Source organism: Ranitomeya imitator, chromosome 5 (genome assembly GCF_032444005.1).
Source record: "Ranitomeya imitator isolate aRanImi1 chromosome 5, aRanImi1.pri, whole genome shotgun sequence".
Taxonomy (NCBI): Eukaryota; Metazoa; Chordata; class Amphibia; order Anura; family Dendrobatidae; genus Ranitomeya; species Ranitomeya imitator.
Window position 1 is genome coordinate 395,898,598 of NC_091286.1, and position 17,546 is coordinate 395,916,143.

Sequence of the window (17,546 nt, forward strand, 5' to 3'; positions counted from 1 at the left end):
GTGAAAACATGCAAGCTACGGAAGACTAACTGTTGAAAAATCTCAGAACTCAATTTAAAAAGACGTTTTTGAGAGAAAAAAAAAGTGCATACATTTCCATAAAAAAAAGACCCCAAAGGAATCTATAGGCTTCAGGAAACTTTTTGCTTCCAGAATGTAAAAGGTCGAAACATTGGTTTATTACACTTCTGCTTGTGTTTGCACCTTATTCATGAAATATGAAATTGTACCTTCTGCTAGTCCAGTTACTTACATTATAATATCCTTTGTATTGCAATGGAGAACAATTCATGTACATTTGCAAATAATTGAAACTTTTAATAATGATAAATGATATAACGTTAATTATATAACTAAAGCTGAAGGGCCCACGAAATGATTTCATCATTCCGGCATCGACAGAGTTAATCGGCAAAAACATAAAATTGCTGCTTGAAAACAAAATCTCGCCCCTGCAGTCATTTCCTCCCTAATTGGCAGTGCTGTGTTCAGCGTTCAGCAGTGCCATAATGGCAGACTTTGAAAGAGATGATCTGAACCTATCATCATTTTGTGAGATGAGAAAACACAAACTCTTGTAAATTAGTGAACCTAGCACAACTAAGGCTTCAAGAAATAACCGGGGTATTCGGGAAAGGAAAGGCCTACGTTATCGTGTAAGCAGATGATTTATTTATTATTCTAATGAAATAACCAACATTAAAATATGTTGCACGTAATCCAATAAGTAACAGGTTAATAACCTGAGCTGTCACGCTAATGTACAAAACTGCAGGACAAACATGTACCGATTACAGCAATATTTGTGAGGCTTCCAGATTATTGGCACTTTTGGACTAGCAGAATTCTGGAGCCGCTGAGCCCAACTTTGTGCTCTCCCAAGCTGAAAGCAGAGAAAGCTTTGTCTCCGCAGCACTAGAGAAACGCAGCAAGGCTATGTTCACATGTGGCGTTTTTGCTGGTTTTTTAACCCCTATCTGACCTCGGACGGGATAGTACGTCCGAGGTCAGATCCCCTGCTTTGATGCGGGCTCCAGCGGTGAGCCCGCATCAAAGCCAGGACATGTCAGCTGTTTTGAACAGCTGACATGTGCCCGCAATAGGTGCGGGCAGAATCGCGATCTGCCCGCACCTATTAACTAGTTAAATGCCGCTGTCAATCGCAGACAGCGGCATTTAACTACCGCATCCGGCCGGGCGGCCGGAAATGACGTCATCGCCGACCCCCTTCACATGATCGGGGGTCGGCGATGCGTCTCCATTGTAACCATAGAGGTCCTTGAGACCTCTATGGTTACTGATGACCGGTGGCTGTGAGCGCCACCCTGTGGTCGGCGCTCACAGCACACCTGCATTTCTGCTACATAGCAGCGATCAGCAGATCGCTGCTATGTAGCAGAGCCGATCGCGTTGTGCCTGCTTCTAGCCTCCCATGGAGGCTATTGAAGCATGGCAAAAGTAAAAAAAAAAAGTAAAAAAAAATGTGAAAAAAATAAAAAAAATATAAAAGTTTAAATCACCCCCCTTTCGCCCCAATCAAAATAAATCAATAAAAAAAATCAAATCTACACATAATTGGTATCGCCGCGCTCAGAATCGCCCGATCTATCAATTAAAAAAAAGCATTAACCTGATCGCTAAACGGCGTAGCGAGAAAAAATTTGAAACGCCAGAATTACGTTTTTTAGGTTGCCGCGACATTGCATTAAAATGCAATAACGGGCAATCAAAAGAACGTATCTGCACCAAAATGCTATCATTAAAAACGTCATCTCGGCACGCAAAAAATAAGCCCTCAACCGACCCCAGATCACGAAAAATAGAGACGCTACGAGTATCGTAAAATGGCGCAATTTTTTTTTTTTTTTAGCAAAGTTTGGAATTTTTTTTCACCACTTAGAGAATCATAATGGCAGGTCAGTTTTAGCATTTAGTGAACCTAGCAAAAAAGCCAAACAAAAAACAAGTGTGGGATTGCACTTTTTTTGCAATTTCACCGCACTTGGAATTTTTTTCCCGTTTTCTAGTACACGACATGCTAAAACCAATGATGTGGTTCAAAAGTACAACTCGTCCCGCAAAAAATAAGCCCTCACATGGCCAAATTCACGGAAAAATAAAAAAGTTATGGCTCTGGGAAGGAGGGGAGTGAAAAACGAACTCGGAAAAATGAAAAATCCCAAGGTCATGAAGGGGTTAATGCAAATTATTTTAAGCTGCGTTTTACAGTACCAGCAAAGTCTATGAGATTTCGGAAATGTCATGCGCACACATGGGTTTTATTTTCCTGACTAATTTGGAAAACTGTTGTGTTTTTGAAAACTTTCAGCGTTTTTGTGCGAATTTACAGCATTTTTTTACCCATAGGAAACAATGGGTAAGTGCAAAAATGCAGCAAAAAATGCAACAAAAAACGCAGGTGTGAGTTTTTGCTGCGTTAAAGGGAATCTGTCACCCCCCCCTGTATTATGGGCATACAGGTAGCAGAATGGATAAAATAGTCTTACCTGTATGCCTCTAGCTGCCATCTAATTGCTGAGAAATTGAGTTTTAGTAGTGTTTTATGGTACTGATTTCCTCCGGGCCCCAGGGTGTGAGGTGCCTGAAAGGAATCTCTGCCCCCTCTCTTTATTATCATACCACCTCCCTCCCATGCATGTCACACTGGCCTGTGACGTGCAGTTGTGGCACCGTAATCCTGCGCCTGCACCCTGCACTCGCGCTATTATCTGAACCATTTCTGCCCTTCTATGGGCAGAATCTTCATCCTTTTCCTGCAAGTTTCTTGTTTTAACAGGCATTTTCCAAGTTTACGCAAGTAAAGGGAATATGTCCCCAAGTATTTGGCAACTGATCTGAGAATAGCATAATATAGAGACAGAAACACTGATTCCAGTGATATGTCACTTCCTAGGCTATTTGCTGGAGTTTTGATAAAAATAACTCCAGGAGATGATCACTGCAGGACTAATAAACCTGCTGCCATGCAGTCCTTTGTATTCATATTCATGAGTTATGTATAACCCAACACTGATTGACAGCTTACTGCCAATGCCCAGTAAACACAAAAAAGTTAATTTATGATGTGAGTGGGGTTGTACAGAGCTCAGCATTCAGAGAACTGGTTGTTATAAACCAGTTTTTATCAAACTACAACAAGGGGACCAGAAAGTGATGAATCAGGGTCTCTGTACATACATCATGCTGCTTTCAGATGGTAGCAAAAACCTGCTAAGAGATACCTTGTTTTAAAAAGATGAGACAACCACTTTAAGCTTTTTATCAAAGTAGAAACTGTTAAAACTGTTTAAATTGCTAATTTAATCACTTTAGGTTAAGTATCCAATATACTATGCCTCTATCACTATTTCAATTTCATTGTAATTTTGTATATATTATGGTGTATATTCAGTGACTACATTCTAAAGTACTCATGTACACAGACAGGGCAGCATGGTGGCGCAGTGGATAGCACAGCAGCCTTGCAGCGCTGGAGTCCTGGGTTCTAATCCCACCCAGGACAACATCTGCAAAGAGTTTGTATGTTCTCTCCGTGTTTGTGTGGGTTTCCTCCGGGCACTCTGGTTTCCTCCCACATTCCAAAGACATACTGATAGGGGGATTCTAGATTGTGAGCCCCATCGGGGACAGCGATGATAATGTGTGCAAAACTGTAAAGGGCTGCGGAATATGTTAGCGCTATATAAAAATAAAGATTATTATTAAATAACCAATCAGACAAACATGTGGCAGCAACTCAATTTCTAAAAGCAGAAAGAGCAGTTCAGAGGTCAAACTAGAATATATTAGAATGTGAAGTGATTTTACCACTTTCCACCATGAAATTATTTCTGACTTTGGACAAGCTGATTTTACAATCCTCAGATGTTCTTATATTATACAAAGCCATCTCTATAGCTTCTAGAAATGTTGCTAAAAACATAAAACATCCTGTCCAACAGAAAAAATATCAGCACTCCACAAAAACATATTATTCGGTAAACTTTTGTTGGTGCTCAGCAATAAATATATAGAAAGTCTAATAGAATTGTAGAAGAAAATAAATTGTGGCACTCACCCATGCATAAAATTCAGAGACTTTATTTCCAGATAGATAAAAGTAAAAGTAACAGCGTGGTAGTGAATGGCATACTCCAGTGTATGGATAATAGCCATTTGACGCCAAGCAGGAGCTTCTTCAGGCTCCATGAAGAAGCGCCTGCTCGGCGTGAAACAGTTGTTGTCCGTACGTAGGAGCAAAGCATCTAAATTTTATACATCGGTGAGTGCCGCTATTTCTTTTCTTCAGTGCTTAGATTTTGCTTGCCAATAAAAGGTAGTATAGTTAAGCCAATCCAAGATGACAAAAAGATGATAATAATAAGTCTGACATATTTCAACAGTATGTTGATGGTCTAAAATAGTAGAAGTTTACTTTCACACCTATTAGTTAAGTATAGTAAAATGGGGCTGGAATACTTTTAGTCTTGTAAAGTTGAATATTGGCAAAAAGTGGCATGATAATTTTTATTTTCTGTTATACCGCCAGATGGAGGATTTGTGTACTTGTTCAAATGCATTTTATCTGTATATGCAAATATAGTGATAACAGTGTATAGTTCAGATAAAACACTGATAGACCATTAATGTGTCAAAGTAGCAGGAGGAAGCTCAGTAGTAGAACATAAATACTGATATAGAACTGTCACTTAAGGAGGAGGGCCTGTCCCAAGTAACAAGGGAGTGAAAGAAAATACATTTTGAGAATAGCTCTTTAAATTTAACAACAATTAAAGTATTTGGAAACAACATTTAAAGATCAGGTAACGCGAATAAACTTTAAAATTGAAATATGGCAGTTTCTTCTCAGAAAATTTTATGGAGAGGGATAGTCAGAGGAGGAGCAAGGATAAATCAAAAGCAAAACAGACAAAATCACTTAAAAATCACTTAAAGATGACAGTTATACATCATGTTTTAAAATGAGACCTAAAATATTAATAATGTGCATTGCTATATTCATAATGCCTGATACTAAAAATAATAGTGACAGCCATAAAAATTAATAAAAGTTAATCAATAACTTATATGTATTCTAAAATGATGCCACTAAAAACTACACTCATTCAACTTATCGAATAGACATTAAAGGGGTTTTATGGAACATTTATATTAATGACCAATCTTTGGGATAATCATCAATATCACATGACATCACATATCATAATATCACATAGTACCCCCACAAATCAGAGGATTGACTCATTGTGCCTTTCTTTGCTTACCATATATTGACAAATTGCCCATAAGACAGCTAATAATTATTTAAAGCTTTATACGTATTTTATACAACAATTCCTTGGAAACTTTCACTCTCCCAGTCAAACTACAGTTTCCAATCTGGCCATCTTTAGATATGTTGCCCACTGGTATGTAGACATAACAAAAGTTAAAAAAAAACTGTTTGAAGTAAGACTAAAATATTTTTGAACAAGTCTACCAGTGGAATAAAACAGTTCTTCCAAGTTCGGACTAGCACATAGGGGAACAGGTGAATCCCTGGTGGGCCCCTGTCCAGGCATTGACCCCTATATGAACAGTAGTTGGCACAATATACCGTACTTGTTTTACTATGTAAATATAAAAGGCAGCATCTCATCATTCATTTAACAAACTAGCTAGTTTATGATGATATAGAAATATAGGTAATTTTAGAATGAGGGTAATGTAATATTTGCATGTAGCTGAACAGTGGACCCCTAGAATCAATGTTACTGATGGACCCTTGGCACCCTAGTCCATCACTGTACATATCTACTCAATATTGCCAAATCATGTCAAACATCAAACCATTGATTTCATACCTTTGGTACCAAGAAACTTTCATTTCTTCAGAGAAGTACTTCATGTAACAATGGAATCGTATTCCTTCAGGTGTGCACTGTATCTTCAGTTCAGAAGCAGATGACCCTGTAAAACAGAAGGAGAGCATATTCTACTTGAGCTTGTTTGCCGAGCACAGGTTAATTTTTTTTCTTTGACATAGCAGAAAAATATAGTTGTTCTTCAGATCTGTACAAAAAGAAGATCTATTTTGGATACTATAGAGACATATTGTCTGGGAGCTTCAGTTATATATGAAATAGATTGAATAACTGACTTTGATGCATTTTTATGACAATCCTCCTACAAGGATGCAGACAGCTATAATAAGACATTATGGGTTTTCGGTCTTCAAGGGTATTTTTCTTTCGAAACAACCTAGTTTTAGTTTAGTATTTTCACAATGAGCTCTTAGACACAACATGTCTTGATGCATTTTTCTCTTCAAATGATAAACACTCAGTAATTTCAGTAATTATCTTTATAATAGACTCTTCACTTTATCTAGTGAGAGCTAAAGCCCGATAATTTAAACTGTACTGTCTGGTGCAAAGACTTTATTAGCATTATATATCACTATAGATTAAATGGATAGACTGTAATTGTGTTTACGCAGAATGTACTTATGTGTTGCTCCTCACTTATATTACTTCAGACTTTGCAATACCAAAATGGTCACTCTGTATTTTAGCTGTAAACAATGAATAGATGTAAATTATCTTTTGTGTTCATTCATTAGGTTTTAAAGGGAACCTGTCACCCCCAAAATCGATGGTGAGGTAAGCTCACCGTCATCAGGGGCTTATCTACAGCATTCTGTAATGCTGTAGATAAGCCCTCAATGTAACCTGAAAGAGGAGAAAAAGAGGTTAGATTATACTCACCCAGTGGCGGTCCCGCTGTGGTATGGTCAAATGGGTGTCTCAGGTCCGCTCCGGCGCCTCCCATCTTCATTCCATGACGTCCTCTTCTAGTTTTCATGCCGCGGCTCCAGCGCAGGTGTACTTTGTCTGCCCTGTTGAGGGCAGAGCAAAGTACTGCAGTGCACAGGCACCGGGCCTCTCTGACCTTTCTGGCGCCTGCACACTGCAGTACTTTCCTCTGCCCTCAACAGGGCAGACAAAGTACGCCTGCACCAGAGCTGCAGCGTAAAGACCAGAAGAGGACATCATGGAATGAAGATGGGAGGCGCCGGAGTGGACCTGAGACACCCATTTGACCAGACCGCAGCGGGACCGCCCCTGGGTGAGTATAATATAACGTCTTTTTCTCCTCTTCAAGGTAACATCGATGGCTTATCTACAGCATTACAGAATGCTGTAGATAAGCCCCTGATGACGGTGAGCTTACCTCACCATCGATTTTGGGGGTAACAGGTTCCCTTTAAGGATAAAGAAAAGGCTTTACTGATGGGGATAGAAAATGTTATCATCTTATAATGGTAACATAGTAACATAGTTAGTAAGGCCGAAAAAAGACATTTGTCCATCCAGTTCAGCCTATATTCCATCATAATAAATCCCCAGATCTACGTCCTTCTACAGAACCTAATAATTGTATGATACAATATTGTTCTGCTCCAGGAAGACATCCAGGCCTCTCTTGAACCCCTCGACTGAGTTCGCCATCACCACCTCCTCAGGCAAGCAATTCCAGATTCTCACTGCCCTAACAGTAAAGAATCCTCTTCTATGTTGATGGAAAAACCTTCTCTCCTCCAGACACAAAGAATGCCCCCTTGTGCCCGTCACCTTCCATGGTATAAACAGATCCTCAGCGAGATATTTGTATTGTCCCCTTAAATACTTATACATGGTTATTAGATCACCCCTCAGTTGTCTTTTTTCTAGACTAAATAATCCTAATTTCGCTAATCTATCTGGGTATTGTAGTTCTCCCATCCCCTTTATTAATTTTGTTGGTCTCACTGTCATAGAAATACCAGACAGCTTGAAAACCTCAATAATCCTTCAGCTGAAGGATTTGAAAAAGCAAGCAAGACAATGGAAAGTTTAAATATTTATATTTCACCTACATTATGTCCAAAATATAGAACTTAGATTTACTTTATCGGACTTCAGCTTGATCTCAAGCTTAGGCGACTTGATGCATGAACGATCTGTAGGAAGATCAATCTCGTACAAGCCTAGATAGGTCACTCAGAGTCTTCTCTGCCATTATCTTGATAGCATCAACCATCCAGGTTGCTGGTTTTCCTCTTCTTCTTGTTCCTTCTATTCTTCTGATCATGATCTTTTTCTCTAGTGATTGCCATTTTCGTAAGATCTGTCCAAAGTAGGCAAGTTGTAGTTTGGTGATCCTTGCTTTGAGTAATATATCTGTCTTGATTTGTTCCAAAATTGATTTATTTGTTCTTTTTTCCATTCATGGTATTGATAAGATCCTTCACCAGCACCACATCTTGTAGGTGTTGATTCGTTTTTCTGTATTATTTATTTTTCGGCCAGGTTTAACACCCATACGTAACCACAGAAAAGACCAAACTATGTATGAGCCGTGTCATCGTCCCCAATTAAATTTTGCTCGATATGAAAAACTTGTCTTGTAACTCCACAGTTGATTTGCCCATAGCTATTCTCCTATTGACTTCCGGTATCATCGCTGTATCTTGAGTTTTCATCGATCCGAGTAGGTTGAAGTCCTTTACAACTTCCTTTTCATCGTCATCCACCTCAAATGAATCCCCATCTTACCTGTCAGTAGTCAAAATATTTGTTTTCTTTATGATGAGTAGCAGTCCCATGCTCGAACTTTCATCTAGACATTCCATAATAAGTCTTTAATTCAATCTACGCTTGTTGCAATTAATGTTGTATCATCATTGTCTGCGTATTTAAGATTGTGATCATTCGTTCAATTATTTTGGTTCCTTCTTCTTTTTCAGCAAGTTTAGTCTTCCTGAAAATAGCTTCTACAGTTTCATATAGAAACATAGAACTATAGAAATTATATAGCATACTGAAAATATGAAACTTTAAATAGTTCTATATTTTTGCAAAGAATTAGTATTATTTTGGAAAAAATAAAGCACCTCGAGTAAAATAGGCTAGGAATATTCATTATTCCAAATGTCGGTAGTGTTTTTTGACAGATGTGGCATCCCGTTAGTTACATCATGTACAAGTTATACTCCTTACGATCATTTAGGAAGAAGGCTATGACGGCCAAATTGCCCAAAGCTGTTGGCAAATGAACCTGGAGTAAGAGACTTGATTTTGACAGTGAGGTGATTAATGGTGCGCATTTGGCAGGGAGACAGTGTTCAATTCTGTTCAGTTGATATTGAGGGTATTTTGTCAGAAATAATGACTCTGAAATATGAAAAAAATTCTCTGTGTACAAGGGGAAGCTGCAGACCGAAGCTCCTGTTGTATCTGAGCATTGATTCCATTAGTTACTCTGAATCAGTTAACTGGGAAATCAATCTAGGGTATGAAAAGGCAATGTCACCATGAAAAGGTAAATTGTACTAGCATTGTAATAGCTGGAATGCTGTGTTTAACAAAATTGTAATGTATTGGTTATTAATATGGTAAAAAGAAGACAATGCTCCACTAACAAGACAAAATGACTCATATGACCAGATTCGATTTTTCAGCATTTGCAAGAAATAAGAGCAAACAAATTGAGAGCTCCCTCCATTGATTTTCTTCTGCAGGCATACCTTGAGTTTTATATTTAATGATGTAGCTTTTATTTTCATAACGGTAATATTTTCTACTTTTAACAGGCAACCAATGATATATACTGTATATATTAGATTACTTTCTGTTGTTACTGAGCAAAATTTATTTGCAACACTTCCTTAAGAATCATTCCACTATTTATCATGTACCCCTGTCCATATCCCTTATACATGAATATATAAAGGGGATTCTATATAGTGCCACATATATTTCAAGTCGTTTGAATAACTGCATGTAATACACTTTTCTCTTAAAGAGGAAATGTTCAAATCTTCAACGTTAACAACTATTCCACAGGCACTAGAGCGACAAGGCATTTATGAGACAAATTATTGAATACTATCTTTGATTACTTTGAAAGATCTTAATGTCATGTTAAAACATTCAACAAATTTCCCCATTTTTATTAATAAACCTATCAATTTTGACTATTTTTGGCAGTTGGAGAGAGAGAGAAAGAAAGAAAGTTTGAGAAGATACTTTGTAGAATCTCAACTAAGGTCCCTATTCCGGACATAGAGTGAGTAAAATAAGTATTTGATGCACTTTGATTTTTTAGCACTTCCAAATCTGGAGAAGTCTGTAATTTTTATTGTAGGTTCATTTTGTGAGAGACAGAATCTAACAATGAAAAAACACAAATCACATTGTATGTTTTTAAATAATTAAATTGCATTTTATTGCATGGAATAAGTATTTGATCACCTACCAACCAGCAAGAATTTGGCTTTCACAGACCTGTTAGTTTTTCTTTAAGAAGCCCTCCTACTCTGCACTCATTACCTGTATTAATTGCATCTGTTTGAATTGTTACTTGTATAAAAAACACCTGTTCACACAATCAATCAATCAATCAATCACACTCCAACCTGTCCACCATGGCCAAGATCAAAGAGCTGTGTAAGGACACTATAGACAAAATTGTAGACCTGCACATGGCTGGAATTGGCTGCAAGACAATATGCAAGCAGCTTGGTGAGATGGGAACTGTTGGCACAATTATTAGAAAATGGAAGAAACACAAGATGACTGTTAATCTTCCTCGGTCTGTGGCTCCATGCAAGATCTCACCTTTGTTTGGCATAAATGCAATTTTCCAGACAATATCAACATCTTTTAATAAAGCTTAAGTGGGTAAGACAATGTATATATTACTAAGAATCAACAGTGATATGTAGGTATCAGTGCACTGAGTTTTCATGACATGGAGCATGCATGGACAAGTATGACAATATTGTCTTCAATAAAATGGTGTTTGGTTTGCCAGTGGCATGCAGAGATTAAATGTTATTAATGGTTGCTGCTCTATGTAGTAAATGTCTAGAGCATGCGCAATGTTTCCGCAAATGGCATGGAAACCTAAGTACTGTCATGAATGATGGGGTGAGTCATAATAATGAATTATTTGCACATGTGTTCATTATGATCAGTTAACATATTGTTAGGACTGGCGGAACGCACCCAGAAAGATGATTTAGATGCGTTCGCAGTCCGAGGTCCACCGTGCAGGTGAAAACCCGCTGCTAGTAAATTGCAGACTATCTGGCGGTACACTAAAGTAAACACACGTGGGTTCAACCTCACCCAGCGTGAAGGAAGCAATCCTGTTGCGTCACAGGACCGCGGTACCGCACCTAAAGTGCGAGCAAGCAGTCAGCGTACTTAACCCCAACAGGGATTGAAGTCCGATTAGACCCTTGCTGGCACTACACCACAACTGGGTGTGTAAGGAAACTAATTAGAAATATATAAATGCACAGGAGTGCGAGCAATGCCGCACTGTCGGACGCCACCAACCACACAGGCTTGTGTATGGAAAGCGCAAGGCAAGCGCACGGCGCCGTACAGGCGAACACAGCAAGAGGACGTTGTAATGTGTGTATCGTGCAGATGGTTAGTCGGGCGCTAGATAGCTACCAACATCCGCGAGCAGACAACAACTCTAGGGAGGGATATTTAGGAGCTTTCATCCATCGACATACATCCATCTACACACACACATATATCATTATGAGACAATACTAGCGCATGACCGTGCGGTCATGCGCAGTTTATATAGTTGCAGCACAGGAAGTGGCTACAGAACTTTTGCCCTTCCAAGACCTGCCAAGAGGACCAATGGAATGTGCCGCAGAGCCTGAGCACCTGACCCTCGATCTCCAACGGGAGATCTTGCCCTGGGCATGCTCAGTATGTGCAGACAAGGACTTAGTCCCAGAGAAGTCCGCTTGCTGCTGACCAGTACTGGCTTTAATGGCAGGAGCTGGAGAAGCAGCAGTAACTCTTAGAACAGAGTGGGATTGAGCAAGACGCTGGGACCGACGTCTTTGCTGAGCAGACTCCATTGCGGCTGGAACAGAATGGGAGACCGCAGTGGAGATGGCTCGAGATTCCCCCTGTGCAGAAGCGGGAACTCGACCTCTAACATTACCCCCCCTCCTAAGGCCCCCCCCCTCCTTGGGCCTCGCTACGTTCGAAGGCAGCAATAAGCTGCGGAGCCCGAATGTGCTCAGCAGGCTCCCAGGACCTGTCCTCAGGGCCGTAACCCTTCCAGTCCACCAAAAAATATTTTTTGCCACGTACCACCTTGCACCCCAAGATAGCGTTCACCTCGAAATCGTCCGTAGACGAACCCGATGTCTCGGCAGATGACTCAGAAAACCGGGACATGTATACGGGCTTAAGGAGGGACACATGAAAGGTGTCGGTGATACCAAGGCGTGGAGGAAGAGCCAGACGGTAGACCACAGGATTAACCTGTTCGAGGACCTTGAAGGGACCCAAGTAGCTAGGAGCAAATTTAGTGGACTCAACTCGCAGCCTGATGTTACGGGCGGAGAGCCACACCAAGTCGCCAGGAGCAAAGGTCGGAGCGGGGCGCCGATGAGCATCGGCGGAGGACCTCATTCTCTCCTTAGAGGCCCGAATGGCATCCTGAGTGCGGTCCCAAATATCCCGTGCCTCCACAGCCCAGTCTGCCACCCTGGAGTCTGCGGAGGACACGGGCATAGGCACAGGTACCCGTGGATGCTGACCATAGTTGAGGAGGAATGGGGTTTGTCCAGTGGAGTCGGCTACGGCGTTGTTCAGCGCAAACTCTGCCCATGATAGCAAGGATGCCCAGTCATCCTGCCTGGCTGAAACAAAATGTCGCAGGTATGTGACCAAGGTCTGATTGGCCCTCTCTACCAACCCATTCGTCTCGGGATGATAAGCGGAAGAGAGATTCAACTCAATACTGAGTAGACGACAAAGCTCTCTCCAGAACCGAGACGCAAACTGGGGACCTCGGTCACTGACAATTCTGTCAGGCATACCATGTAGGCGGAAGATGTGTTTTATGAACAACGCTGCCAAGGCCCGTGCAGAAGGTAACCGTGGTAGCGGCACCAAATGCACCATTTTTGAGAAATGATCGGTGATGACCCAAATGATGGTACAGCCGCGAGATTTGGGTAAACCCAGGACAAAGTCCATCCCGACCATCTCCCAGGGCCTATCTGCCACCGGCAAGGGATAGAGCAACCCAGCTGGCCTTTGACGCGGAGATTTATTTTTGGCGCAGGAGACACATGCCAAAATATAATCCCGGACCATATGCGGCCACCAGTACGTCCTCGCCAGTAGCTCAGATGTCCTTTTTGTCCCAAAGTGTCCACCCACCCTGGAGGAATGAGCCCAAGAGAGAACCTCCGGTCGCAAATTAATGGACACAAAAGTCTTGCCCGGAGGCACAGACTCCAGTGAAACCGGCGCTACGGTTCTCAGGCTCTCAGCAGGGACAATAAGCCGAGGCTCCTCTTCCTCCTCCTCAGTTGACATAAGGGAGCGAGAGAGAGCGTCGGCACGAATATTCTTCTCCCCGGCGAGATAGTGAAGAGTAAAATGGAACCGGGAGAAAAATAAGGACCATCTGGCCTGACGAGAATTCAGCCGCTGGGCTGTGTGTAAATACACCAAATTTTTGTGGTCCGTGAAGACCTGGAAAGGAAACCGTGCACCCTCCAGAAGATGTCTCCACTCCGAAAAGGCCAACTTCATCGCTAGCAACTCCCTATCCCCGATGGAGTAATTTCTCTCCGCTGATGTAAAGGTCTTTGAGAAAAAGAAGCATGGATGCTTCCGACCTTGAGCATCCTTTTGATAGAGGACTGCTCCAGCACCAACGGATGAGGCATCCACCTCCACTAGGAATGGCTTATCAACATCGGGGCGACGTAAGATGGGAGCGCTAGCAAAGTGGGACTTAATAGAAGTGAAGGCCTTGGAGACCTCTTCCGACCACAATTTGGGATTCGCTCCCTTCTTGGTGAGGGCTACCAAGGGAGCTACCAGAGTTGAGAAGTGGGGAATGAACTGGCGGTAATAGTTAATGAACCCCATAAAGCGCTGCACCGCTTTAAGAGAATGGGGTTCTTGCCAGTCCATCACAGCCTGTAGTTTGGCAGGATCCATAGCCAATCCCTGGGCGGAGATGATATAGCCCAGGAAAGGTAAGGACTCCTGCTCAAACATACACTTCTCCAATTTCGCATAGAGAGAGTTTGCCCGTAGGAGGTCGAAGATTCTGCCAACATCTCTCTGGTGGGAGTCCATATCTGAAGAAAAGATGAGAATATCATCCAGATAGACTACAACTGAGGTGGAAAGCATATCCCGGTAGATGTCGTTGACAAAGTCTTGGAAAACGGCTGGAGCATTACAGAGCCCGAAGGGCATCACCAGATACTCATAGTGCCCATCTCTGGTGTTAAATGCCGTTTTCCATTCGTCCCCCTCACGGATGCGAATCAGGTTATAAGCACCCCGCAGATCTAATTTAGTAAACACTCTAGCTCCCCGAAGCCTATCGAAGAGCTCGGATATCAAGGGCAAGGGATACTTGTTCTTAACGGTGATAGCATTAAGACCCCTGTAGTCTATGCATGGACGTAGTTCCCCATTCTTCTTCTGCACGAAGAAGAACCCTGCCCCAGCAGGTGACACTGACTTCCTGATGAACCCTCTTGCCAGATTCTCTTGAATGTACTGAGACATGGCCTCCGTCTCCGGGAGAGATAATGGATAAACTCGACCCCGGGGAGGCTCCGCACCAGGCAAGAGATCGATAGGACAGTCATAGGGGCGATGGGGCGGAAGGGTCTCCGCCGCCTTTTTGGAGAACACGTCTGCATAAGACCAATATTGCTTGGGGGGAGAGGATAGATCTGCGGGTACCTCTGTAGTAGCAACCTGAACGCACTCTCGGTGACACCTACCCCCACATGATTCACCCCATCCCAGAATTCTGCCAGAGGACCACTCGATGTGAGGAGAGTGGTACCGTAACCAAGGTATCCCCAACAGGACCTCATCAATCCCCTCAGGAATGACGAGCAGAGATATAATCTCCTGATGGGATGGTGACATGGACAGAGTAAAAGGGATGGTCTGATATGTTATCTGTGCGGGGAGTGTCGACCCATTCACCACTCGTACCGTTACTGGTTGAGATAGCATAACCAGGGGTATTGCGTGACGTTGGGCGAAGGCAGAAGACATAAAATTGCCCTCCGCCCCCGAAATCCACGCAAAGCTCTACCGAGTGGGAGGATGAGCCAAAAGTAATTGTCCCCTTGAAAGACAATTTGGAGGCAAACGTCGCAGTGTCTAGTGCACCTCCACCTACTATCACTAGACGCTGACGTTTCCTCGACCACTGATGACATCTGGTGGCAAGATGTCCTGACTGTTGGCATACATGGCAAACCTGGAGTGCACGGGCGGTCCGGGACTTAGATCCCGCTCGTGACACCACCTTAGGTTCATGGGACTCAGGAGCCTGGACTGGAAATTCTAAAGGTTTGGCGAAGGTGGGAGCCAGCCGAAACCTCTGCCTACACTGGGCTCGCTCTAACCTCCGCTCGTGAAAACAGAGGTCAATACGAGTAGATACAGTTATTAATTCCTTCAGTGTGGCGGGAATCTCCCTAGTGGCCAGGGCGTCCTTAACGTGGTCAGCCAGCCCTCTCCAAAATATAGGGATAAGGGCTTTATCCGTCCACTCCAGCTCAGATGCTAGAGTGCGAAAGTGGACGGCAAAAAGGCTGACCAAGGACGAGCCCTGAGTCAATGCCAACAGTTGGAGCGCCGTATCATGGGTGACACGAGGTCCTAAAAAGACCTGTTTCAGAGTGCTCAGGAATAACGGAGCACTCTGCACCACAAGATCGTCACGCTCCCACAGCGGCGTAGCCCACTGCAACGCCCTGTCCGACAATAAGGAAATGATAAAGCCCACCTTAGCCCGCTCTGTAGGGAAACGAGAGGCCAGAAGCTCGAGATGTATTGAGCACTGACTCACGAAACCCCTACAGGATTTACTGTCACCAGAAAATTTCTCTGGTAGCGGGAGGCGAGATAGCGTCGGTACAGGGGCGGCAGTGGACAAGGTAGCTGCAGCCACACTTGCAGCCTGAACAGCGACAGCAGTAACATCCACAGCTGAAGTTGAACGCTCTAGAGCCGCCAACCTTCCCTCCAGCTGCTGGATGTTCCGCTGTAAACGCTGATCGTCCGCCATTTACTAGCCAGACCTTGGCGCTAGTATTATGTTAGGACTGGCGGAACGCACCCAGAAAGATGATTTAGATGCGTTCGCAGTCCGAGGTCCACCGTGCAGGTGAAAACCCGCTGCTAGTAAATTGCAGACTATCTGGCGGTACACTAAAGTAAACACACGTGGGTTCAACCTCACCCAGCGTGAAGGAAGCAATCCTGTTGCGTCACAGGACCGCGGTACCGCACCTAAAGTGTGAGCAAGCAGTCAGCGTACTTAACCCCAACAGGGATTGAAGTCCGATTAGACCCTTGCTGGCACTACACCACAACTGGGTGTGTAAGGAAACTAATTAGAAATATATAAATGCACAGGAGTGCGAGCAATGCCGCACTGTCGGACGCCACCAACCACACAGGCTTGTGTATGGAAAGCGCAAGGCAGGCGCACGGCGCCGTACAGGCGAACACAGCAAGAGGACGCTGTAATGTGTGTATCGTGCAGATGGTTAGTCGGGCGCTAGATAGCTACCAACATCCGCGAGCAGACAACAACTCTAGGGAGGGATATTTAGGAGCTTTCATCCATCGACATACATCCATCTACACACACACATATATCATTATGAGACAATACTAGCGCATGGCCGTGCGGTCATGCGCAGTTTATATAGTTGCAGCACAGGAAGTGGCTACAGAACTTTTGCCCTTCCAAGACCTGCCAAGAGGACCAATGGAATGTGCCGCAGAGCCTGAGCACCTGACCCTCGATCTCCAACGGGAGATCTTGCCCTGGGCATGCTCAGTATGTGCAGACAAGGACTTAGTCCCAGAGAAGTCCGCTTGCTGCTGACCAGTACTGGCTTTAATGGCAGGAGCTGGAGAAACAGCAGTAACTCTTAGAACAGAGTGGGATTGAGCAAGACGCTGGGACCGACGTCTTTGCTGAGCAGACTCCACTGCGGCTGGAACAGAATGGGAGACCGCAGTGGAGATGGCTCGAGATTCCCCCTGTGCAGAAGCGGGAACTCGACCTCTAACACATATATCATAACTTTTTGCAATATTGCATATGTATGTTTTTGATGGAATTAATATATTTATACACATGGACTGTGCTCTATGCACTTTATACATATATGAATTTGAATTTTATGAATTTGTATTTTAATTGTCATGTAATTGGAACATCTATTTATATATCAATTGTATAATACTGCACTGCTTGAAAAAGTTCCATAATTAGAACGAAACGTCGCCCTGGAATGGTGGGTCAATAAACCACTATATTTTGGACTTTTTGAATGCTACCTTCATCTTTTCTAGACAGATAGATAGATAGATAGATAGATAGATAGATAGATAGATAGATAGATAGATAGATAGATAGATAGATAGATAGATAGATGTGTTTTCAAA

At 42.9% G+C, this 17,546-nt stretch overlaps 1 protein-coding gene across 3 annotated transcripts in view; it reads right to left on the minus strand.

Moving 5' to 3' along the window:
* The window catches only part of MYOM2 (myomesin 2), a 253,595-nt gene that overhangs the window by 21,594 nt on the left and 214,455 nt on the right, over window positions 1–17,546 (minus strand). For all 3 annotated transcript variants that reach the window (XR_011312429.1, XM_069726901.1, XM_069726900.1), the window contains one exon: window positions 5,865–5,970. Coding sequence is in view for 2 of the 3 variants with exons in the window: in XM_069726901.1 (XP_069583002.1) it covers window positions 5,865–5,970 (106 nt within the window). In the remaining variant the exon portion in view is untranslated. The remainder of the gene's footprint in view (window positions 1–5,864; window positions 5,971–17,546) is intronic.